This window comes from Chelonoidis abingdonii, chromosome 2 (assembly GCF_003597395.2).
Source record: "Chelonoidis abingdonii isolate Lonesome George chromosome 2, CheloAbing_2.0, whole genome shotgun sequence".
In the NCBI taxonomy this organism is placed as follows: Eukaryota; Metazoa; Chordata; order Testudines; family Testudinidae; genus Chelonoidis; species Chelonoidis abingdonii.
This window is the reverse complement of record NC_133770.1, coordinates 293,162,427-293,182,733: the sequence shown is the minus strand read 5'-3', so window position 1 is coordinate 293,182,733 and position 20,307 is coordinate 293,162,427. Positions and strand designations below refer to the sequence as shown.

The following is a 20,307-nucleotide window of genomic DNA, read 5'->3' as shown; positions in this document are numbered from 1 at the left end:
TATATTTAATTTTTGATAAATGTATTTGTTAACTTATTAGATTGTAAAAAGTACTACTCATCAGTTTGAGAAGAGAGGTGAATCCATTTTACTTATCCGTCTATTAAGTTGTATTTACCTTTCATCTCCATTCTCCAAATGTTTTCTAAATTTCTCACTGAATGGCCTACCTCTGCTTGTTTACTTTTCTGCGAAATGTTCTAGATAAAACTTGTTCTCACTTTATAGGATAATACAAAAACAAAAAATCATAATATATATTTAGAGGTTAAGCTCTCAGGTTGGGATATGTTGTTTAACACAGCTAACCTGTTGTACAGCAGTATCGTACAGTACCATGTATGCAGTCTGTGTTACCTATGTATTCAACTTGTGTATTTATTGACAATGTTTTCAGCTCTAAAGAATACTGTCTTGATACTTACTTGATTTTGGTGTGATTAGTTACGTGAACGGAAGAGCTATTGTGCTTTTCTGGAATAAGGTTAAGAAATATTTTGTGTTTTTAAATTGAGACTGGGATTTCAAAGGGGTTTAGGCAGCCAGCCCCACTGGCTTTCCATGAGAATTAGGCACTTGATTTCCTGGGCCCCATTAGAAAATACCAGGCTGATAGTTAGGGAAGCTCTTGAATCTCCTCCTCATTTCTTTTCTGGCCACACACTTGATTATCTGCGGTAGCAGTTTCCGACTATGGCTTATCTATCAATATTTTTAATGCTTTATTGGTGTGGAAAATATCCAATTTTGCCTTGACTTCATTTCCCAAATTCATCTCTGTCGTATTTCAGTTGGAGTACAACTGCCTTTTCAGAACATTGACCCCTATTTTCATTATTGACAAGACACTGTCCTTCATGGGCAGATTTCTGAAATGAGCTGTGCATGTTTTGCACTTTATTTCTGTGACCTTCAGAAAAAAGCATGCTTGCCAAAATGTCAGGCTTTACTTACACAGAAATTGCTTTTAGTGTAAGGAAAGGGTTAAATATTTCTCTTTGTACATCTAAGTACTCTTGGAAGTAGCAGTGCTCTTTGTAACCCTGGATATGAGCAACTGTATTCTGCAGTGTATGGTACAGTATACTAACAGCCGTACATAAACCAGGATTCTGTTAAATGTGAAAAAACAAACTTCATCAGCTTTAGCACCCTTGTGGTCAGTACCTCAATAGCAAAGTTAAGTGGGACATTAGCGTAGTGTTTAATTTGTCTTGCCTTTCATGTTTGTAGGCCCCACATCATCTTCACCCCTGTTGCACCTCAGCATGCACTATGCATCAATCAAAGATTCTGCTGGACTGGAGACCCCTAGAAGGGTCAGATTTTTATAGTGTACCACAGTTTCAAAAGTTGTTTTTCAATCATTTGAACCCTTTGGTATATAAAATAATGAACTTTGCAAAACTGCCCTATATTGTGCAAACTGTTACTTACCTAGCCCCTGTAGTCCTGCTCCCACTCCTGTGGGGCTCTGTGGCACATAGCTGTGGACTTTTCTTGGACTCTGACTATTCCTTGCCTGGAGCTAATGTAAACTATAATTTACGAAAGGACAAACCAGGGGTACAATTTTTCTGTTAGAAAAATCTACCTGAGTAGATGGTTCTTGCATTAGAAATGTTTCTGCCATTGTAGAGATAAATGTTGACCCTCAAGGACAAGTTAGATGGAAAAATCAAGGGTTCATGTGTGAATTAACCTTTTACTAAATCCTGTTTGCTCCGGCACAAAAGAGGAGGAAAGCTTCTGACTGTTTTCCTAATGTAGGTAGGGAGTGACTGTCATGATTTGCGGAAGAGTTAGAAATATTTAACAAGTAAAAGGTGGTGGTGTTTTTTTTCTCCAGCATTTTCTCTATATAGAGCATATGGTGGCTCAGTTTTGGTAAGATACATGACTGGTACAGATTCAAGTAAAAGCATATAACTAAAAATTTAGAACTGGAATTATGGTTTAACAATTAGTAACTTATTTTCTTGCATTCCTAATAAATGTAGCTATGTTGGATCCATTGATTAGCCCTTTGTATAAAGTATGATATACCCTTTACAGGCATGTACAAAAAGTTTTATAACAAAATGTGTATTTTTGTGTGTTTTAGGGCATAATTCAGAAGATAGTGGACAGTCACAAAGTAAAGAATGTGGCCTGTTATGGATTACGGCTCAGTCACCTGCAATCTGAGGAGGTCCACTGGCTACATCTGGACATGGGTGTATCCAATGTGAGGGAGAGGTTTGAATTAGCCCACCCTCCAGAGGAATGGAAGTAAGATTATAAACCTGTTCAATTTCAAAATCAAATCATTATGTTCTATTTGCCATAAACTTTGTATAATCTTTTATTTTATGAAGAAAATCCTCTTGCAGAACTCCTGAGAATAGCGCTAGTAGAAAGGGAGACAGCTGCCTATAGTTACCCAGCAAAAAGCTAGAAGAAATGAGAAGGTGCCCTGGTATTCCAGAGGAAAGGCTCATTGGCTAGAAGGGAATTTTGCCAACTATGAAGAGCTGTTAAGTCTAATTTGAGCCTGCAAACCTCAGAGTGGGAGAAGAGTAGGATGAGACTTGCTAAATGTGTAGTAGGCCCAGTGAATCATAACATTTAATTGTATCCCTGTTTTAAGCATAAAAATGCTGTGATGCATTTAAAAATACTTCTAAAAGGGCATTTTATATTCTCTTTAAAAGAAATTAGGAAAGTCTTGTTAAGCTTCATATACTGCAGCTATCATTTAACTAAGACAAATGTTAATTACTCCTGTTTAGAAATGTACAGATTTAGAATGGGTTAAGATTCTCCAGGTGAGATTTAATTGCCAAATCTGTTCTTAATATACAAACCAGAGGAGAATGCAGCTGTCTGTCTTAAATGGCTTGCTTCTGCAGTGCTAATAGAAGTAAAAAGCCGTAGAAAAACTCTGTCAGAAAAGTGAAGAGAGATATATCTGAATAAATACGTGGAGCAGATCTACAGAGTAAGAAATGTTCATAGTCAGTTAATTCAGGTTAATCCTATCACTTGTGTTATGCAGGAGGTCAAACTCGGATGCACCTTCTGGACATATAATCTTTGAATATAATCAGTTTTCTGACCATAACACACTTTACACAGGATTACTAGTCATTTAAAACCCTGTAAATATGTTCTTCTGAAGAACTGTAGTAAGCAGTCTGCATGTAATTTCTTGAAACTTAAATTGCTAGATAATTTACTAGTTAAATGCTTACCACATCTAGCACATCTGATCCTGTGAGTTTATTAATTCACTTTTAGGGGGTAGCCTGTCACACTAAATGAGAAAGTTTAAAACCCTGGTGTCAGAAATATTGCACATTTTCTTCTGTGTACACAACATTTCAGGTCTTCCTGTATGTTTTAATGATGCAGATTGATCATTTTTTTCAAACAAATTATCATAAATAATACTTTGAAGTGTCTTTTGGGGGGAAAATATTCTGTTCACATAATATGGCCAGAATTAAATATGAGATATGAATAATTTATGCAATGGATATTTCTTACCTATTGTAAGAGTGCCAGTTTCATTTATATTATGTGATGCAACCTATATGTTACATATTACAAAACAAAGTTAATCAGCTTTAAAAGGAAAGTTAGATAATTGTTTTGAAGTCTGGATAACGGGATTGTATAAAAACCTCAGACAAGTGTCATGATAAGATATAAATTATTCAGTACATCTCCAGAGTGTCATTTTATGCTTTATCGAATGCAAGCAGCCTGACTTACGTTTTAAACCCATAGAGATTTGCTTTGAATAATCAAAATGTTGCTGTCATATTTGTAATACTATAAAACAGAGCATTTAGGATCAGATGACAGTACTTGTTAAAATATTTAGATCAGTAGAGTAAGAGAGAAGTCCTGGAATGGTGCTTGAATTAATATCGTCTTATAACATAATCATCCAGTAACTGCTGCTCATATGGGAATTTTTTAATGATTTTAATTTAAGTCTGTGTATTCAATATACACGGGAAATATATTCTCTAATATTCTTTTAGATCAGTCCAGATGCTTAGATTAAACTTCCTGTCAGCAGGAGAAGATAGAAAATGATAAAAGTTCTTGGAACAAATTCTGTCCCTAACGTAAGTGATTTTTGTGATGCTATTGGATACTATTTCCAGAGGAACAGTAAGGGAGGTGACTCTGTATTCACACAGCACTGCAGTAGACTCCTGTGGCTGTGGTTAAGGCTCAGGATAAGTAATAAATTCAGACCTACAAGGTCAGCCACAGTTTGTTAAGCCAGACATCTCTTCTCTCTTCCAGTGGCATTCAGTTCAGCTGTAAGAGCAGACGTAGCCCAGTTTCACAGCAGTGCCAATGGGTAACCATCCTAATGAAAATTAGCAGAATGCAATTCTGTAACGAGTGAAGGAGCAAGAAGTAGTTGTTTGTTAGGAGTCCAATTGCCCAAGCCTTAAACTTGCTTTAAGATACCACTGTGGCCTTGTCTTCACTGCTGAAAAATGTATGTTTTTTATTCTTGGGCAGCTCACACACATGAACTATCCCCAGGTAAGAACGCAGTGAAAACAGGACGCTTCAGTTTTACTGTGAGATAAACTGGGTGAGGTTATCACAAGGCAGCAAGATAGTGCTGATCTTGCCTAGTTTACCTGATGGTAAACAGAAGTGCATGGGATAGGTCATACACATGAGTTATAGAATCATAGAATATCAGGGTTGGAAGGGACCTCAGGGGGTCATCTAGTCCAACCCCCCTGCTCAAAGCAGGACCAATCCCCAGACAGATTTTTGCCCCAGATCCCTAAATGGCCCCCTCAAGGATTGAACTCAGAGCCCTGGGTTTAGCAGGCCAATGCTCAAACCACTGAGCTAAGAGTGACTATTATCTGAAAGTAAAACACACACACCTTTTTTAGCAGTGTAGACAATGTCTTCAACTGTTACAGATCCCCAGAGGGGTTCAAAAGGATGATGTGAGTGAACACTGGAGACTTTATCAGTTTCACTTTATCAGTAAGACTGAGTGCTTATTTGTTCATTGATAACATTCATTCTATTCAGGAAACTAATATTGAGGAACACAGGTGTATTGTATACTACAATGACTATTGACTCTCTTTCTCATTTCCTCGATATGCAAGATCTAGCATTGCAAACAGAAGTGTTTTATACCAAATTGATATGCAGATTATACGTCTAATTATTATAAAACACTTAATCTTCCAAATTGAATTGAGATTTGTTAATCCAGTAACAAGCCAGTTACCATTAGATGCATCCTGTTGTTATGTACATTGTTTTTTTAACATTGGTAATGAATCTGCTTTGTTAAAAATTCTTTGTTGAAATAATTGATTAGTGCAGTTAAGGAAAAATACAACTTAAAAGATCAAGATTTCAGAAACTTAGCAACTTGTCCAGAAGGCAAAAGCTATTTTGTACTGGTGTCTATATTTAGTACATTAGGTTCTCTTAATATGATAATAAAGAGGCTTTTATAGTCTGCTACATGAAGTCCAATTCAATTTGACACAACTTGTGAGAAAGAAATGATAATCACAGTAACAAGCAAATTCAGACTTACAGGGGAATCACTTGCTTCTAAGAACATGAGCCAGGAAAAGGTTTGCAGTGCTGCAGATTCAGAGACTGATTTACTACTGTTTTGTTCTATGTAGCACAAGAGAGCTGTACCTAGATTGGAGGGAGAGATTTAACTGAAATGTTTGGTGCTGAAATGTGTGTGGAAAGGAGAAAATGGAGCTTTGCAGAGCATAAAGCAAGTCCTTCTGGGTGAACTAGATTTACAATAATTTGCAGTAGTTACTTGAGCCAGGATAATATTTAATACAATCACAGGCAAAACTTGCTGTGCATAAAAAAAGCAGAGACGTCTGAAGTTTAAACTTTCTGGCCATATCATCATCTTGAACAATTTTCTCTTTCTTCTTATTTCTAAAAGGTATTAATAATCAGTTTCTGTTTTATACAATTACACTCACGTTATAAACAGCTCTGCAGAAGCATGTTGCAGAAATGAACTCTAGGGGTTCTCTCTAATTCAGTCTATAGCTAATTCTAATAGAATGATAGAAATATAGGTCTGGGGGTACCTTAAGAAGTCTTCACATCCAGGCCTCTTTGCTCAGACAGGACCAAGCAAACATAGACCCTTCCTGATAGGTATCTGTTCAACCTGTTCTTAAGAACCTCCAGTGACTCCACAGCCTCCCTTGGAAGCCTATTCCAGAACTTAACTACCTTTATAGTTAGAAAGTTTTTCTTGATATCTAACCTAAATCTCCTTTGTTGCAGATTAAGCCCGTTATTTCTTGTCTTTCCTCCTCTGGTCAGGGAGAACAACTGATCACTGTCCTCTTTGTAACAGCTCTTAACATATCTGAAGATTATCAGTCCTTCTTCAGTGTTCTTTTCTCAAGACTAAACATGCTCAGTTTTTTAATTTTTCCTCATAGGCCAGGTTTCTGAACCTTTCTTCATTTTTGTTGCTCTTCTCTGGACTCTCTCTAACTTGTTCACACCCTTCCTAAATTGTGGTGCCCAGAAATTGGACACAGTACTCCACCTAAGATGTCACCAGTTCCAAGTAGAGCGGGACAACTATCCCCTGTGTCTTACATATGACACCCATTAATACACCTGAGAGTATTAGCCTTTTTCACAATTGTATCATGTTGTTGACTCATATTTAGTTTGTGATCCATTATACCCCTCCAAGCCTTTTCAGCAATGCCATCGCCTTGTCAGTTATTCCCCATTTTGTAGTTGTGCATTTTATTTTTCCTTCCTACATAAATTATTTTGCACTTGTCTTTATTAAATTTCGTTGTGTTGAATTCAGACCAATTCACCAAATTTGTCAACGTTGTTTTGAATTCTCATCCTGTACTCCAATACTTCCCAGCTTGTGTCACCTGCAGATTTTATAAGCGTGCTCTCCATTCCATTATCCAAGTCATTAATGAAAATATTGAAAAGTACCGAACCCAGGATTGACCCTTGCAGGACCCAACTAGATATGTCTTCCCACTTAGCGAACTATTGATAACTCCTGTCTGAGTATGTTCTTCCAACCAGTTTTGTACCCACCTTATAGTAATATCATCTAGATTGCATTTCTCTAGGTTGCTTATGGGAAAGTCATATGGGAATCTGTCAAAAGTCTTTCTAAAATCAGGATGTAACACATCTATTGATTCCCCCCATCCACTAGTCTAATAAACCTGTCAGAGAAGGAAATTAGGTTGGTTTGGCCTGATTTCTTCTTGACAAATTCATACTAGCTATTTCTTATAACCCTGTTATTCTCTAGGTGCGTACAGACTAATTGTTGAATAATTTGTTCCAGTCTCTTTCCAGGTATCAAAGTTAGGCTGATGGTCTGTAGTTATCCAGGTCCTCTTTGTTCCACTTTTTAAAGATAGTACTATGCTTGCCCTTCTCCAGTCCTCTGGGACCACATCCATCCTTCATGAGTTCTCAAAGATAATTGTAATGGTTCTGAGATGGCTTCAGCTAATTCGTTAAGTACCCTAGAATGAAGTACTTCAAGCCCTACCATCTTCAGTTCGTATAACTTATCTAAATATTCTTGAACCTGTTCTTTCCCAATTTTGGCTTGCATTCCTTCTGCCTTGTTATTACCTATTGTGTATAGTGTCCAGTCATCAACCTTTTTAGTAAAAACTGAAGCAAAATAGGCATTAAACATCTTAACATTCTTGATGTTGTTAGTTCTCTTTCCCTGTTATGTGGCAGACCTACACGTTCCTTCATCTTTCTCCTAATGTATTTAACGAACCTCCTCTGACTGCCTTTTATGTCATTTGCTAAGTGTAATGCATTTTTACCTTAGCCTTTCTGTATTTGTCTCTACACATTTGTGGTTTTTTGTACACCATATCAGTTTGTCCATGTTTCCATTTTTATAGGATTCCATTTGGATTTTCAAATCATTAAAGAATTCCTGATGGAATATATTGGCCTCTAATCATCCTTCCCATCTTTCCTTCACACGGAGACAGTTTGCAGTTGTACTTTTATATTGTCGTCTTGAGAAACTGACAGCTCTCCTAAGCTCCTTTTTCCTTTAGATTTTCTTCCCATGTCACCTTACCTACCAGTTCTCTGAGTTTAAAGTTTCGAAGTCCATTGTCCTTTTTCTGCTGCTCTCATGCCTTCTTTTGTTAGAATCATGAAATCATGAAGCATGATCACTTTCATCCAAATAGCCTTCCACCTTCAGATTTGCTACTGACTCCACCCTATTGTTCAGAATCAAATCTAAAACGGCTGTCCCCCCTCTGCTTTCTGAAACAAAGTTGTCACCAGTACCTTTTAATAACTTATTGGAAATTTTGTTTTTTTGCCATACTACTCTTCGAACAGTCTGTGTAGTTAAAGTTGCCTGTTACTACTAGGTATTTTGTTTTGGATATTTCTGATTCCAAAAAAATAAAAATTCCTTGCACAGTATTTTAAAATTCTGCATATTTTATTTGTCAAAATAAGACTATATAATCATACCAGTTTCAATTATTTTGGTAATTTATTGCAAAATACCTGTCAGGGAATATATCTGTAACAATACAGAGACACATAAAAATTCTCCCAGGAGTAGAGTTAGAAAAACCCCTACTAAAAACCCAGTTTCCATTTCTCTGCCCCATCTCCTGCCAGAGCCCAGCCGGGGAGAGACACTCAGACCTTCTCTCTCCAGAGCCCAACCATGGGGCACCCCCCAGCCCAGACACTCACGTCCCCTCCGCCACTTCCCCCCAGAGCCTAGCCATGGGGGGAGGGGGGCCCATAGCCCAGGGATCCAGAAGGAGAAATGGCTTGATACTGGATCGTGGGTTTGTGTGGCGTTTCCTGCACACTACCTCCTTCCTTTAATGTGTGCTGGGAACTGCAGCTGCCCAAAACCTTTCAGCTCTGGCCCTCTGCTAGCTGGGCTCTGCTAGGTCCAGTGGCAGCCAGCAGCTCTACAGCCCGTTTCTGTGAGGGAAAAGGAAATTCTATGCACAACATTAATTTCATAGAATATCAGGGTTGGAAGGGACCTCAGGAGGTCATCTAGTCCAACCCCCTGCTCAAATCCCCAAAACAGATTTTTGCCCCAGATCCCTAAGTGGCCTCCTCAAGGATTGAGCTCACAACCGTGGGTTTAGCAGGCCAATGTTCAAACCACTGAACTATCAGCAGGCCTTCTTCCCAAAATGGCATCCTATGGTTGAGGAAGCCGAAGGCCTCCCTTTGGCACCATCTTTGCAGCCATGCATCCATCGTCAAGATGCACATGTCCCTACTTGGGCCCTTACCCTCAACTGGGATGATTATCAAGAAAACAAACTATGCCTCTGATTTCTTGACCTCACTCCCAGAGCCCTGTAGTCACTGCTGATCTACTCAGGGTCATACCTGATAATAGGATTAGTGCCCACGTGTGTGAGCATTGTGGGGAAGTGGTTAGAGAGATGGATGAGCCTCAGCAGCCTTTCTGTAAGTTCTCCCAATGTGCAACATCTCCAGGCAGGAAGCACACCTCCCCAGACATCAGGTCAGGAGATGGTTGCCTCCACCCTCCTGAATGCAGTACTAAAACACTAGCACCTTATGCCCCATCTTGGGTGTGATGGCCATGAGCCTCCCAGCTTTGGGGGCAATGGGCTCCTCCTCCTCAGCCATTAGGATCTGTTCGTCACCTCCTATTGCCAGTATAGCATACCAGTTCTTCACCTTGATGATTGGGGTACCTGGGTAGGGAGTAGAACGCTGTCTGCTGCCCAAGATGGTGAGCAGCCAGTCTCGTCCCCCTAGAGCAGCTGGTTTGCCTTCCTCCTCTGGTGCTTCTGTGGTCACCTAATATCCTCCTTCCCTGATGTTTCCATGTGTGTCCTGTCAATGAAGTCCTCACACTCCCGGATGCTACACAGTTGAGCCACCTCCTCCTGCAGCTTTCTAACCTGTTTCCTCTGGGACTCCACCAACCTACAGCTCTTACACCCAGGTTTTTCCCCCTGTCTGGCTTTTATCAGCGGGAACATACAGGCTGCATTCCCAGCAAGTCAAGACCAGGGCCTGGTGGAAGTCTCTGGGGTCAGGATGGCTGGCTGGCACACAACCCTGCTTCCCTGTCTTTCTTTGCTGACAAACTCAGCTTGCTGACTCCCTTAGCCTCCCATATGCCTTCATCTCACCAGCCATGTGTCTTAAAACTTAAAACACTTTAGAGTGACAGAAACTGTATAAATATAAGATGAATGGTTAACCAGCCAATATATCTAAATTAATTGTCTAGTGAGTGACTGTCATATGTTATTCTTAGAGGTGGTTTAGAATGAATCTCACAATATTCAGTAAATGTTTATTCTTACGTTGAAATGTGGAAAGAACAAGGATTTTTTTTATTGGAGGACTATTCACATTAAATTTATGGCATTGAAGATATGTGATGGCTTCCTAAGGTTACAAAAGTACAATAAAGAATAGAGTTGAGAGAACAGCAATAAAAATTATTATGGCTTTGTAGAGAATGGTTTATTAGGAAAGATTAAAAGAACTAAATATCCGTATCTTGCTTAGCAGATGTTCAGGGGTGACAGTTTATAAACATTTGAAGGGTAGGAACAGCAGGGAAAGAGAGGTTACATACAATAGTGCAAAGACAAGTATGAAGTTAAGAGAAGGAACATGTAAAATGTAGATTACCACAGACTTCTGGACTATGAGTAATTATTATAGTACAGAATAGTCTGCAATGGGAAATGGTGGAAGTGCCATTGACACTAGTATCTTGGGCAAGGTTAGGGAACAATTCTTCACTGAAAGGGACAGAGACTGTCGCCCAACAGGCCTTTCTCATCTCCTATTTGTACCTCATACTTTTGTAATTCAGTACTATCTTGTGACTAATTCATCTTCTGTTCTATGATGGAGATGGGTTCATTAAAACTGTATCAAGATACAGATATATGTAGAGTTATCTCGGGGTTGTTTTTTTGTTTGAAATCTGTCCTAATTCTGTTTCAGCCACAATATATTACGTGTTGAAATAAAAGGCAAAGTAAAATGGAAACTAAATATCATACTAGTCTACCTGAAGCTTTTAGGCTTTGCATTAGCGTTACTTTTAAAATTAAATTCTATGTTAAATAATGTGTTTTAATTTTCTCTAATGCAGTTGGTGACATACATGATGAAAAACTGTAGTACGTGCTCCTTTGCCTTTATATTATGCTTCTTGATATATTTTTTTAGTTAGTTTTAATCTCAACCTTCTCCTTAAGGTTGTATTTAGTCACTAGGATGCTGAAATCACATGAGAAGGATAACAATTCCCTTCTAGTACAAAACAGGGGGCACTAAAGGTAATAAAAGATTGCGGAAAAAGCAGTTTTTAGAGAAATGAAAACTTCTAAAAAATTTAAAATCTAGAAAGCTAGTATGTGGATGAAGACTGAAGATATATCAGGATATATAATAGAAGGGCAAAATAAGACAAGGAAAGAGAAAAGAGGGAAAATAGTTGTTTTTTAAATAGGAAATTTGCTTCATTCTACATTTGACTCAGTAGTGTAGTGTCGTGGTGATTTGGCTTTTTCCAATGGAGAAATAATTTTCCTTGAGTCTTCCTGATTTTGGACAAGGTATGGATGACACTACCTTCCCTCTCCAGACATGAGCCCACACATGCTACAGGCCTAATTTTTGGTTGGAAAAAAGGACTATTTTTGTTTCTATCTTGCTGTGCGTCATGCAGCTGTCTTTTTATATGTCTGAGGATTCATTGATTTTTTTAAAAAGTTTGTTTCATTTTATGCCAAAGGCTGAGCATGCACTTTGTGTTTTTGAAGAGAACCTCAAAATATCATGAAAAAAATAACTGAGTATTGTAAATCCATAGTTTTACATGAATAATAAAATATTTACATATATTATTCACTGTAAGCATGCGGGCTCACCCCTGCGGTGCCTGCTGCTGGTCTCTTAGAGAATTAGCTCAATTTCCAGCCGCGAGCACCCTCTGCAGGCCGGTGATCTGCCTTACTGCTTGCTGTTGGCCCTTGTGTCCCTCCCAGGACTCAGTGTCCCTTTTACCTGGGGTGCTGTCCCCTGGCAGTAACCCCTTTCTCTCAGTCTCCCCCTCCCAGGGGAACCCCCACCCACTATGCCCACCTTGCCTCAGTATCAGGCTACTGCCAGTCATCATCTAGCCCCCATGCCCTGGGGCAGACTGCAGTATCAGCCTACTCATCATAGGCAAAGGTTGGGTTTGGACCTGCTGCCTTTATCTACCCCTGGGCTGCCCTCTGCAACCCCCGGAACTTGTTGCATTCTACTAGGCTGCAGCCTGGGGCTTTCCAGGCTGGGGCTTCCCAGCCTTGCTCCACTCAGGTACCCTGCATCTACCTCCCTGCAGCCAGGCCCTTCTCCCTCTACAAACAGAGGAAGGCTGTTTGGGCTCCTGGCTCACAGCCTTTTTATACAGGCCAGCTGTGGCCTGATTGAGGCGTGGCCCAGCTGCGGCTGCTTCCCCAATCAGCCTAGCTTTTAGAGCTGTAGCCCTCTCCAGGGCTGCTTTTTAAACCCCTCAGGGCAGGAGCGGGTAACCGCCCCGTTACATTCACTATAGACTGAGTATTCAACAGTAGAAGTAGGCAACACAGCAAATCAAAATTCTATAACTGTTTGCCATTTTTGTGAGATTGGGATTCATTACACATTCAAACAAGTTAATGTGATTTTAGTCAATAACTTTGTCTTTGTCAGGTATGTTTGCCTTAACTTGTAATCCTTAACATTATTTTCTTCAAGTTGCTAAGCAGCCTTTCCGATCCTACTGAAACCAGCGATATGAAATTTCACAACAAAAGCTTGTTACTATGCACAAACCATTAAATATATTGTTTCAAAATGTTTTTAATTACAAAGATTATATAGCTGGCCATCTTGCTAAAATGCTGTGCTGTTTGTGATATGCTGGGTTTACGCTGAATGAGACTATTAGATTCTAAGATCTTAGGGATAGGGACCACCTGATAGGATTCTTTAGATGCCACTGCAGTACCAATAATTAATAATATCCAATCAGTTTCCAAACAGTTTTACTATTTATAAACAAAAGAAAAACTTTAGGGAGACCTAAAACTCTGGCATAGCCAGTAAATCAAAGTGATCGATAGTCCTGCCTCTCTGGACCTCCTGCTGTAATTGAATGGTGTGGCAATGTCATGGTGGGATTTAGATTTTTGAGTTATTGCATGCACCTTAGTACCCTAATATCGGATATGCCTATCTGTTGTGAAATCCTCCTATAGGTAAATCCCAACAATTCCATTGGGGTAGTCCCAGGAGTAGATATTGCAGCACCTTTATTTGATAAGAGAGTCAGCCTTTTCCAGCTGAAAATGAGCCTTTGGCTAATGCACAGGTTGTGGCTCCCTGATGGGCTATACCAGTTGCCATTTTCACTTGGAACAGCACCTGTCTGGTCACTTTTGCCAACAGTGGATTAAACATTCATGCTTGTGCTCACCAAGAAACATAGTGATTGTTACTTGCTCAGATCAATAGTCCCTCATCTTAGCTTCAGCTGCTACCACTACCTACAGCACCTATAGCAAGACCTGGCAGCCCATCCAGGTCTGTGAAGTCAATACCTCAGTCCTGATAACAGCCTCTTTGAACCAGTATAGATCTGCAAGCCCATCAGGAAAACATAATTATCTGTTACAGCAAGAGGTTCAAACCTACTACTCACCTCTCCATGCTTCGTGCTCATAAGAACTGCCAAAGCTCTTTCCTTCCAAACCACCCTGATGAGACGAGGGTTTCCAGTAAACATGGTGCCAGGTATACTTTTTCCTCTGAACCTCAGTATTACTGGGCTGTCAAAATGATGGTTTCCCATTTAATTAAATTAATTTAAATTGTAATTGCTTTTTAATAAAATTTTAAGAGCACTTGCAAATTATAGAGGTTTGGGGGTTTTTTGGTTGTTTTTTTTTTGACATTCTAATCATAGAATCATATGTAGGGCTGGAAGGGACCTTGAGAGGTCATCAAGTCCAGCCCCCTGTGCTGAGCCAGGACCAAGTATACCTAGACCATCCAGGACAGATCCTTGTCGAACCTGTTCTTTAAAAGCTGCAGTGATGAAGACTTACTCTCCTTGCATTATGAATGTAATCCTTTCCCCCTTCTTTTTAGATATGAATTGCGAATCCGATATTTACCAAAAGGATTTCTGAATCAGTTTACTGAGGACAAGCCAACACTAAATTTTTTCTATCAGCAGGTAAATTTATTTTGACGATTGTTTATTTTCTCTTCTGCAATCCTGAAAGTTTGTTTTGCTTATACAGGGAACAAGTTGCAGCTGGAACAGAAAATTACAAAAATCATATTATTGTGCATTTAAATAGAAATAGAAGAGAGTGTCACTTCTTTCTCACCTGGAAGTGATGAGGAATACTTACCCCAGGGGGTGTGTTCTGGCAGATGTTTTCACAACTTAGATGCAATTTACAGTTCACTTGGGTGTTTTTTATTCATATTTCTCATTTTATTAAATTATTTGTTTCCATTATATTTGAAAATATAACTAAATGACCTGTTTTTGTGTATATTAATGATTCATGTACATGTATTAATTACTCAGCCTAAGTACAAAATGGTATTTTCTGGATTTTCAAGCATTCTGCAGCTAGACTCTCCACCTCTGATCATATTTAGCAATGATCACCACAAAAATGTGTACTGAAAGATTAACCCTCACAACAGTCCTTAAGGGCTCGGGTTTATTTTCAGATTTGGACTGTCTGTCTGTCTCTGTTATCTAGGGCCTAATTTTCAGATATGTTTGAAATTAAGCATTTGAATCCATACTTTGATGTCTGAATTAACAGGTAGTTGCTTAAGATGGTTATTTAAGTGGCAAAGTACAGATTTAGGTACCTAATTTTAGATAGACAAGATTTAAGTGAAAACCTGTCCCTCTATTGTATAAAGAATAGTTTCCTCCAGTTGCAGGAATGACTGGATGAAATTCTGGCCTGTGTTTTGCAGGAGTTCGGACTAGAAGATCATGTTGATAATGCACATCACTGAAGTACTGTCCATGTTTAACAAATAACTTAATTGATACTGACAGTTGTTTTTCTTAGCTGTGTATTACACAACATTCCTATATTGTGCGTGTAACAAGTCACAGCTGCAACCACTGAAAAGAACTACTTAATTCACGTAATTAGTTTAAAGGTGACCTGTAAAAAGGGAAAATGTATTTGTGCCCCTTTTGAATCTTTATGTAGCATTGAAAGGGGAACAGATTTTTATCCATGGTGTTTGGAAGGTTTTTTTTCAACTCCAAAAATTAATAAATGTGTTGAGGAATGATTCCACACTTCCACCCCTCTGGCAAAGCTCCGCCCAGGCAAGCTCACAATACACCCTGTTCTGAGACCCCCCCCTCCCCAGAAGATCTCTACCAAAAGCAGGAAGTCCAGATTTGACATGTCTTGTATTTCAAGATTTACTAAAAGGCAATAAAAGAAGCCATAAAAAATGTTCCAGGCTTTTTTTCCACATAAGAAAGCAAAAAAGAGCACAAGCTCACTTCCTTTAAAGAAATAAAACAAAATTGTGCAGGTTGCCCTTTGAGATTCCCAAGATTAGCTTTAGTCCTTGTTGTCAAGCTATCTGGAGTGACTCACAACCGTGAATGTCAACCTCAGGGCACACAGGCAAGGAGCAGGGCACAAAACTGGTTGAGAGTTTTGGGGTTATTAAATCCCAACTGGTTGTGAGTTCTATACTTAGATTTCACTAACCAAATAACAAGTGTGAACTCCTCAAGCACTATAACAGCCTTAACATGGAGTAACAGACAGTCACCATGGATACTCTGGTCTGTCTTGCCACCCAGGCAAGCCTGCCTTTGTGATAGATGATCCCTTGCACCAAAAAATCGTATCAATATTCAGGTTAGTCCCAGTCCCAAGGGACCAGTTACTTATCTCAGGTCAAGTACATCCTAGATCTCACACCAAAGACAATGCTTGTAGCCAATCCTATAGTAAACTAATTTCTTTTGTCTAGTTAATAAGCCTTTAGTGAGAGTTTTATACAAGGTTAAAACAGGTAAACATACACACACAAATGAGAATACAGTCTTAAGTTCCAAAAGACGATAGTAGCTGCTGTAATATGCAAGCTTTATATGTCCTTTAGGGCTAAACCAAGCTAAACAGCTGGGGACCCCTTGCTTATGTTTAGAAATCTTAGACTCAGAGTTCAAGCAGCTTAGGGATACAATTTCTCATGAACAGGGATTTGTGTTCTCTTCCCCCAGTATTCAAATTGGAGACAAAGCGTTTGTGCAGGTCTCCTTTTGGGATTGTTTTAAAAGTCAGTAAAACATTTGTCTCCATGGTCACCCATGGATCTTCCACTCCAAAAATACAGTGGAATACAGCAGATCTTTGTCATGCTTTGTCCAAAAATAACATTTCAAATAAGTATCCAAAATACCCTCCACTAATACGTCAGAAAAACAGAAGTGTGAGAGAGAGGAGTGGGGTAGAAAGCAACCAATTAACCCTGTGAAGTTAGTTTAAAGTACAGGCTAACAGCAGCAAATTAAGCAAACTGAGAAGAAGGAAAAAGGATATTGTTTGCTCTGAGCAAAGGGTAGGGCTCCCTAAGTTTAAACAGTTGGGAACCCTTACACCCAGGTTTTTGTCCTGGCTGTGGAAGAAGAATGGGGGTTGTTATCTGCTCTTGCAAACCCTGAATTTGTTTCCTCTGTGTCTGTTGCTTTTGTTTGCACCCCAAGTGAATTACAGGAGTGACCTTCTCCGGTGCAGTTAACTGTTTCCAAGCAACTCCATGTGTTAACCTGCTCACTCACTGTTTTTCACTCTGAAACATTTTTTTCTTCACTTTCCCAGACCAAGCTGAAGCTCCCATCTCTTAAGGTGGGCTGTTAACTCTGCTTCTGACTTCAAACCCTGTAGTGCCAAATTATCTTTAGACACCTGTAACTCTAATTTACAGTTCTCCAGTTGTCTTTGCTGGAATAGCACCAAACTTGAAAGAATACTGGCAGCCTCCCATAATGCTACTTTTACTTCAGATCTCTTAGAAGTGGACTTAAGTGCCTCCTTTCCATGGAAGGCATCCTGTCCACATGGGCACGGACCTCATTCCGCTACCGATTTAGCAAGGAGGGTGAGCTCCTCAGCCAGCCTCTATCCCTCTCAGTCCCCTAACACTGTCCCCATTTCCTTTTTAATCTCATCCCAGGTTGACCCCCACACCTGGAATGGGACCGATTCTTCCGTAGCCACTTATCCAAAAAGACTGTTATCCCAGCTTGCAAGGACCCGCAACTACCATCATGAGAACCCGCCATACCCGCTTCAAGCAGCTGCATGGACTGTTGGGGAGGGGGACTTACCTGGCTGCTACTCATCTGTCCAGTGTGATACATCTGAGCCATGGCACCAAGATGTTAGAGGGCTTTCCCTTCACCCCTTCCCCTGGTTCTTGTCACACAGACAGAAAGCAGAAGACCAGAAGTCCAAAGTGCAAGCAATTCGATGTTTATTGGGGTTAGTTCCAAGCAAACATATCCGTAGGTCTACATACCGGCCGAGTCTGTTTCCCAGTGTTCCATTCCCAACTCTGACACCGCAGAGCGTTTACCCCATGTCCCCCATCCCAGCTCCTGTGCCGAAGTCTTTACCCCATGTCTCCCTTCCCCATTCCCCCTTTCCCCTTCTTCTGCTTAGCCCGCCCAAGTATACCTTCAGTGCATGCCTACAGTCCCACCCCTTTCGTACACCAGGGGAGGGGCAAGGAGTGAGGTTGTGCTGTGGTCAGGGACAGGCATTTCTTTGGTCTTTTAGTGTTTTATACATTCTCCCCAAACCCCTTTTCCCCTCCTGACGCTGGTTGCTTGACTTTGCCGTGAGATGGGAGTTGAGGCAATCTTAGAGTGCTCTCCAGTAACACTTTAACTGCTCTTATCTTTCCCCATTGTACTAACAAATCCATCTGACTAGGCAGAAGCAACATCACAGTGTCTTTGTCCTTTGTTTACGCACATTAGTATAAGATATAAGAATTTCAAACCCAAAATTTTATCCCAGGCTAACAACCCTGTATACTAACAATATTTAGTTTTGAGAAAAGAAGTCTGAGAGAGGACCTGATAACAGTCTTCAAATATGTTAAGGGCTAGGATCGATTGTTCTCTATGTCCACTGGAGGTAGGATAAGAAGTAATGGCTTAATCTGCAGCAAAGGAGATTTAGGTTAGCTATTAGGAAAAATTTTCTAACTCTGAAGGTAGTTAAGCTCTGGAACTGGCTTCCAAGGGAGGTTGTGGAATCCCCAATCATTCTGACCCTGCCAGCAGGTAGGGGATCTTGGGGGACAACTACTGCACTGATGGGGTGCAAAATAAACTTTATTAAGAAAATGCAAAAACAGGGAAAATTCAATAGTGAAGGGTATGGGGTTTGTTAAGGTAGACAATTGGGGAGGGGTTTCTTTTAGTAAATAGTATAGGGGGTTTCAATAGTGGGGTACAATACAGTGGGGTACAATACAGTTGGTAACCAATTAACACTGAAGTATAAATGTAACAGGTAGCTAACAATTTCTATGTAAAGGGTGTGTCACAGCAGCATATAGCCAACTAACAGTTATGGGTAAAATGTGTCACAGTAGTGTAAATGTAAAATGTGAGGTGTGTTAGAGAGAAAAAAAAGGGTAATCAATGGGGTTTTATGCTAGACTTCAGTAATACAATTGAGGTTTGGGGGCAGCGGGAAGACAGACTTAACCACAATTATACAGAACACAGCAAAATCTTATCTATGATCTAACTTAACCAAGACTACACAAATTAGCAAGTAACAGAACACAATGCAACAATTTTTTAAACCTAACTTACAGAGCACAATACAAACAATTCTCTAAACCTAACTTAACCACAGCTAGCCAAAATGAAATTACAACTTATCTAGACTAAGAACCTGATTCTAATAGGTGCACCTTAGCAGGGGGGGGGGGGGCTGCAAGCTGGCAGCCCAGGATACAGTCCAGGAAGGCACAGCCCAGCAGCGGCACAGGCTTATTTTTTAGCAGCAAAGGCGCTGCGGAGCAAGAAACAGATTATAGATACAGACCAAGGAGTTAGCTTGGGTCTGTCTGCTTGGGAAACAAGGCCAGCAGCTAGGACAGGGGGAGCCTGTAAGAGAGAGAGCTCTTACCAATCCCCAGGACAGCAGCAAACATAGAGAGAGGAACAGCAGTAGCATCGGAGGATGGAGAGAGGACTCGATTCGCTTTCAGTAATCATGAGATCTCCAGGCACAAATTCGTTGTTCGTGGGAGGGGAGTTTAAAAACGGGGGTACGCTCAAAAACAAACGAGAGCGGAGAGAGGGCCCCCCAAAGACCCCTAGCTGATCAGACCAGGTGGCAAAGCAAGGACCTTCTCCGGGGTCTGATCAGAAAATGTCTGGTTTTAAAGGCAAACTTAGGCAGTTTCCCACCAGTACTTTTGATTGGCTCCTCTTGATACAGGGGAGGAGAGGAGGCAGGGAAAACCTGCAGGTGAGCATAGGCATGCCTGGGCATGTTCTGAGCCACAGGTATGACTCATATGCTTAATTAGTTGGCCACTTCAGGTCTTGCATTTCTGGGCAGCGCCCCCCACACTGAGCCCAGGTCTGAACAAAGGAGCCGAACAAAGAAGCAAGAAGCCCCCTCCCTAGGCAGGGCAGTGGCTCCGGTTAGTCTGTACAAGCCATCCCTATGATTAGGGCTGTGACTTTAGTTAGCACAATGGCCGGGAGGGGCGGCCTCACAGGACCAACAGAAAGGGGAGGGGAACAAGGAATGCAGCAGGGGGACAGTTGTAACGGACACGTTCAAGGTTTTTAAGAACAGGTTGGAAAAGGATCTGTCCTGGATGGTCTAGGTTTACTGGGTCCTGCCTCAGCATGGGCATTTGGACTTGATGACCTCTCAAGGTCCCTTCCAGCCCTACATTGCTATGACTCTGTGATTCAAGAATTAGGACACGAGATTCAAGAGAGCCACTAGATTTGGATGGTTTTTTGACTTTATTCAACTACATATCATTTGTTTATATAATCTGATCTGGATTTTTAAAACTATACTTTGCCAAAAATATGGGTTTTTGGCATGTTTGGACATGCCTAAAATTTTAGTGAGAAGAATGTGTATGTTTCAGACTGCATAGTTG

The 20,307-nt window shown here is 40.4% G+C and overlaps 1 protein-coding gene across 9 annotated transcripts in view; it reads left to right on the top strand.

Annotated features, from left to right (window-relative positions):
* The window catches only part of PTK2 (protein tyrosine kinase 2), a 405,326-nt gene that overhangs the window by 168,066 nt on the left and 216,953 nt on the right, over positions 1 to 20,307 (top strand). For all 9 annotated transcript variants that reach the window (XM_075063277.1, XM_075063281.1, XM_075063280.1 and 6 more), the window contains 2 exons: positions 2,105 to 2,271; positions 14,236 to 14,323. In XM_075063277.1, coding sequence (XP_074919378.1) covers positions 2,105 to 2,271; positions 14,236 to 14,323 — 255 coding nt within the window. The remainder of the gene's footprint in view (positions 1 to 2,104; positions 2,272 to 14,235; positions 14,324 to 20,307) is intronic.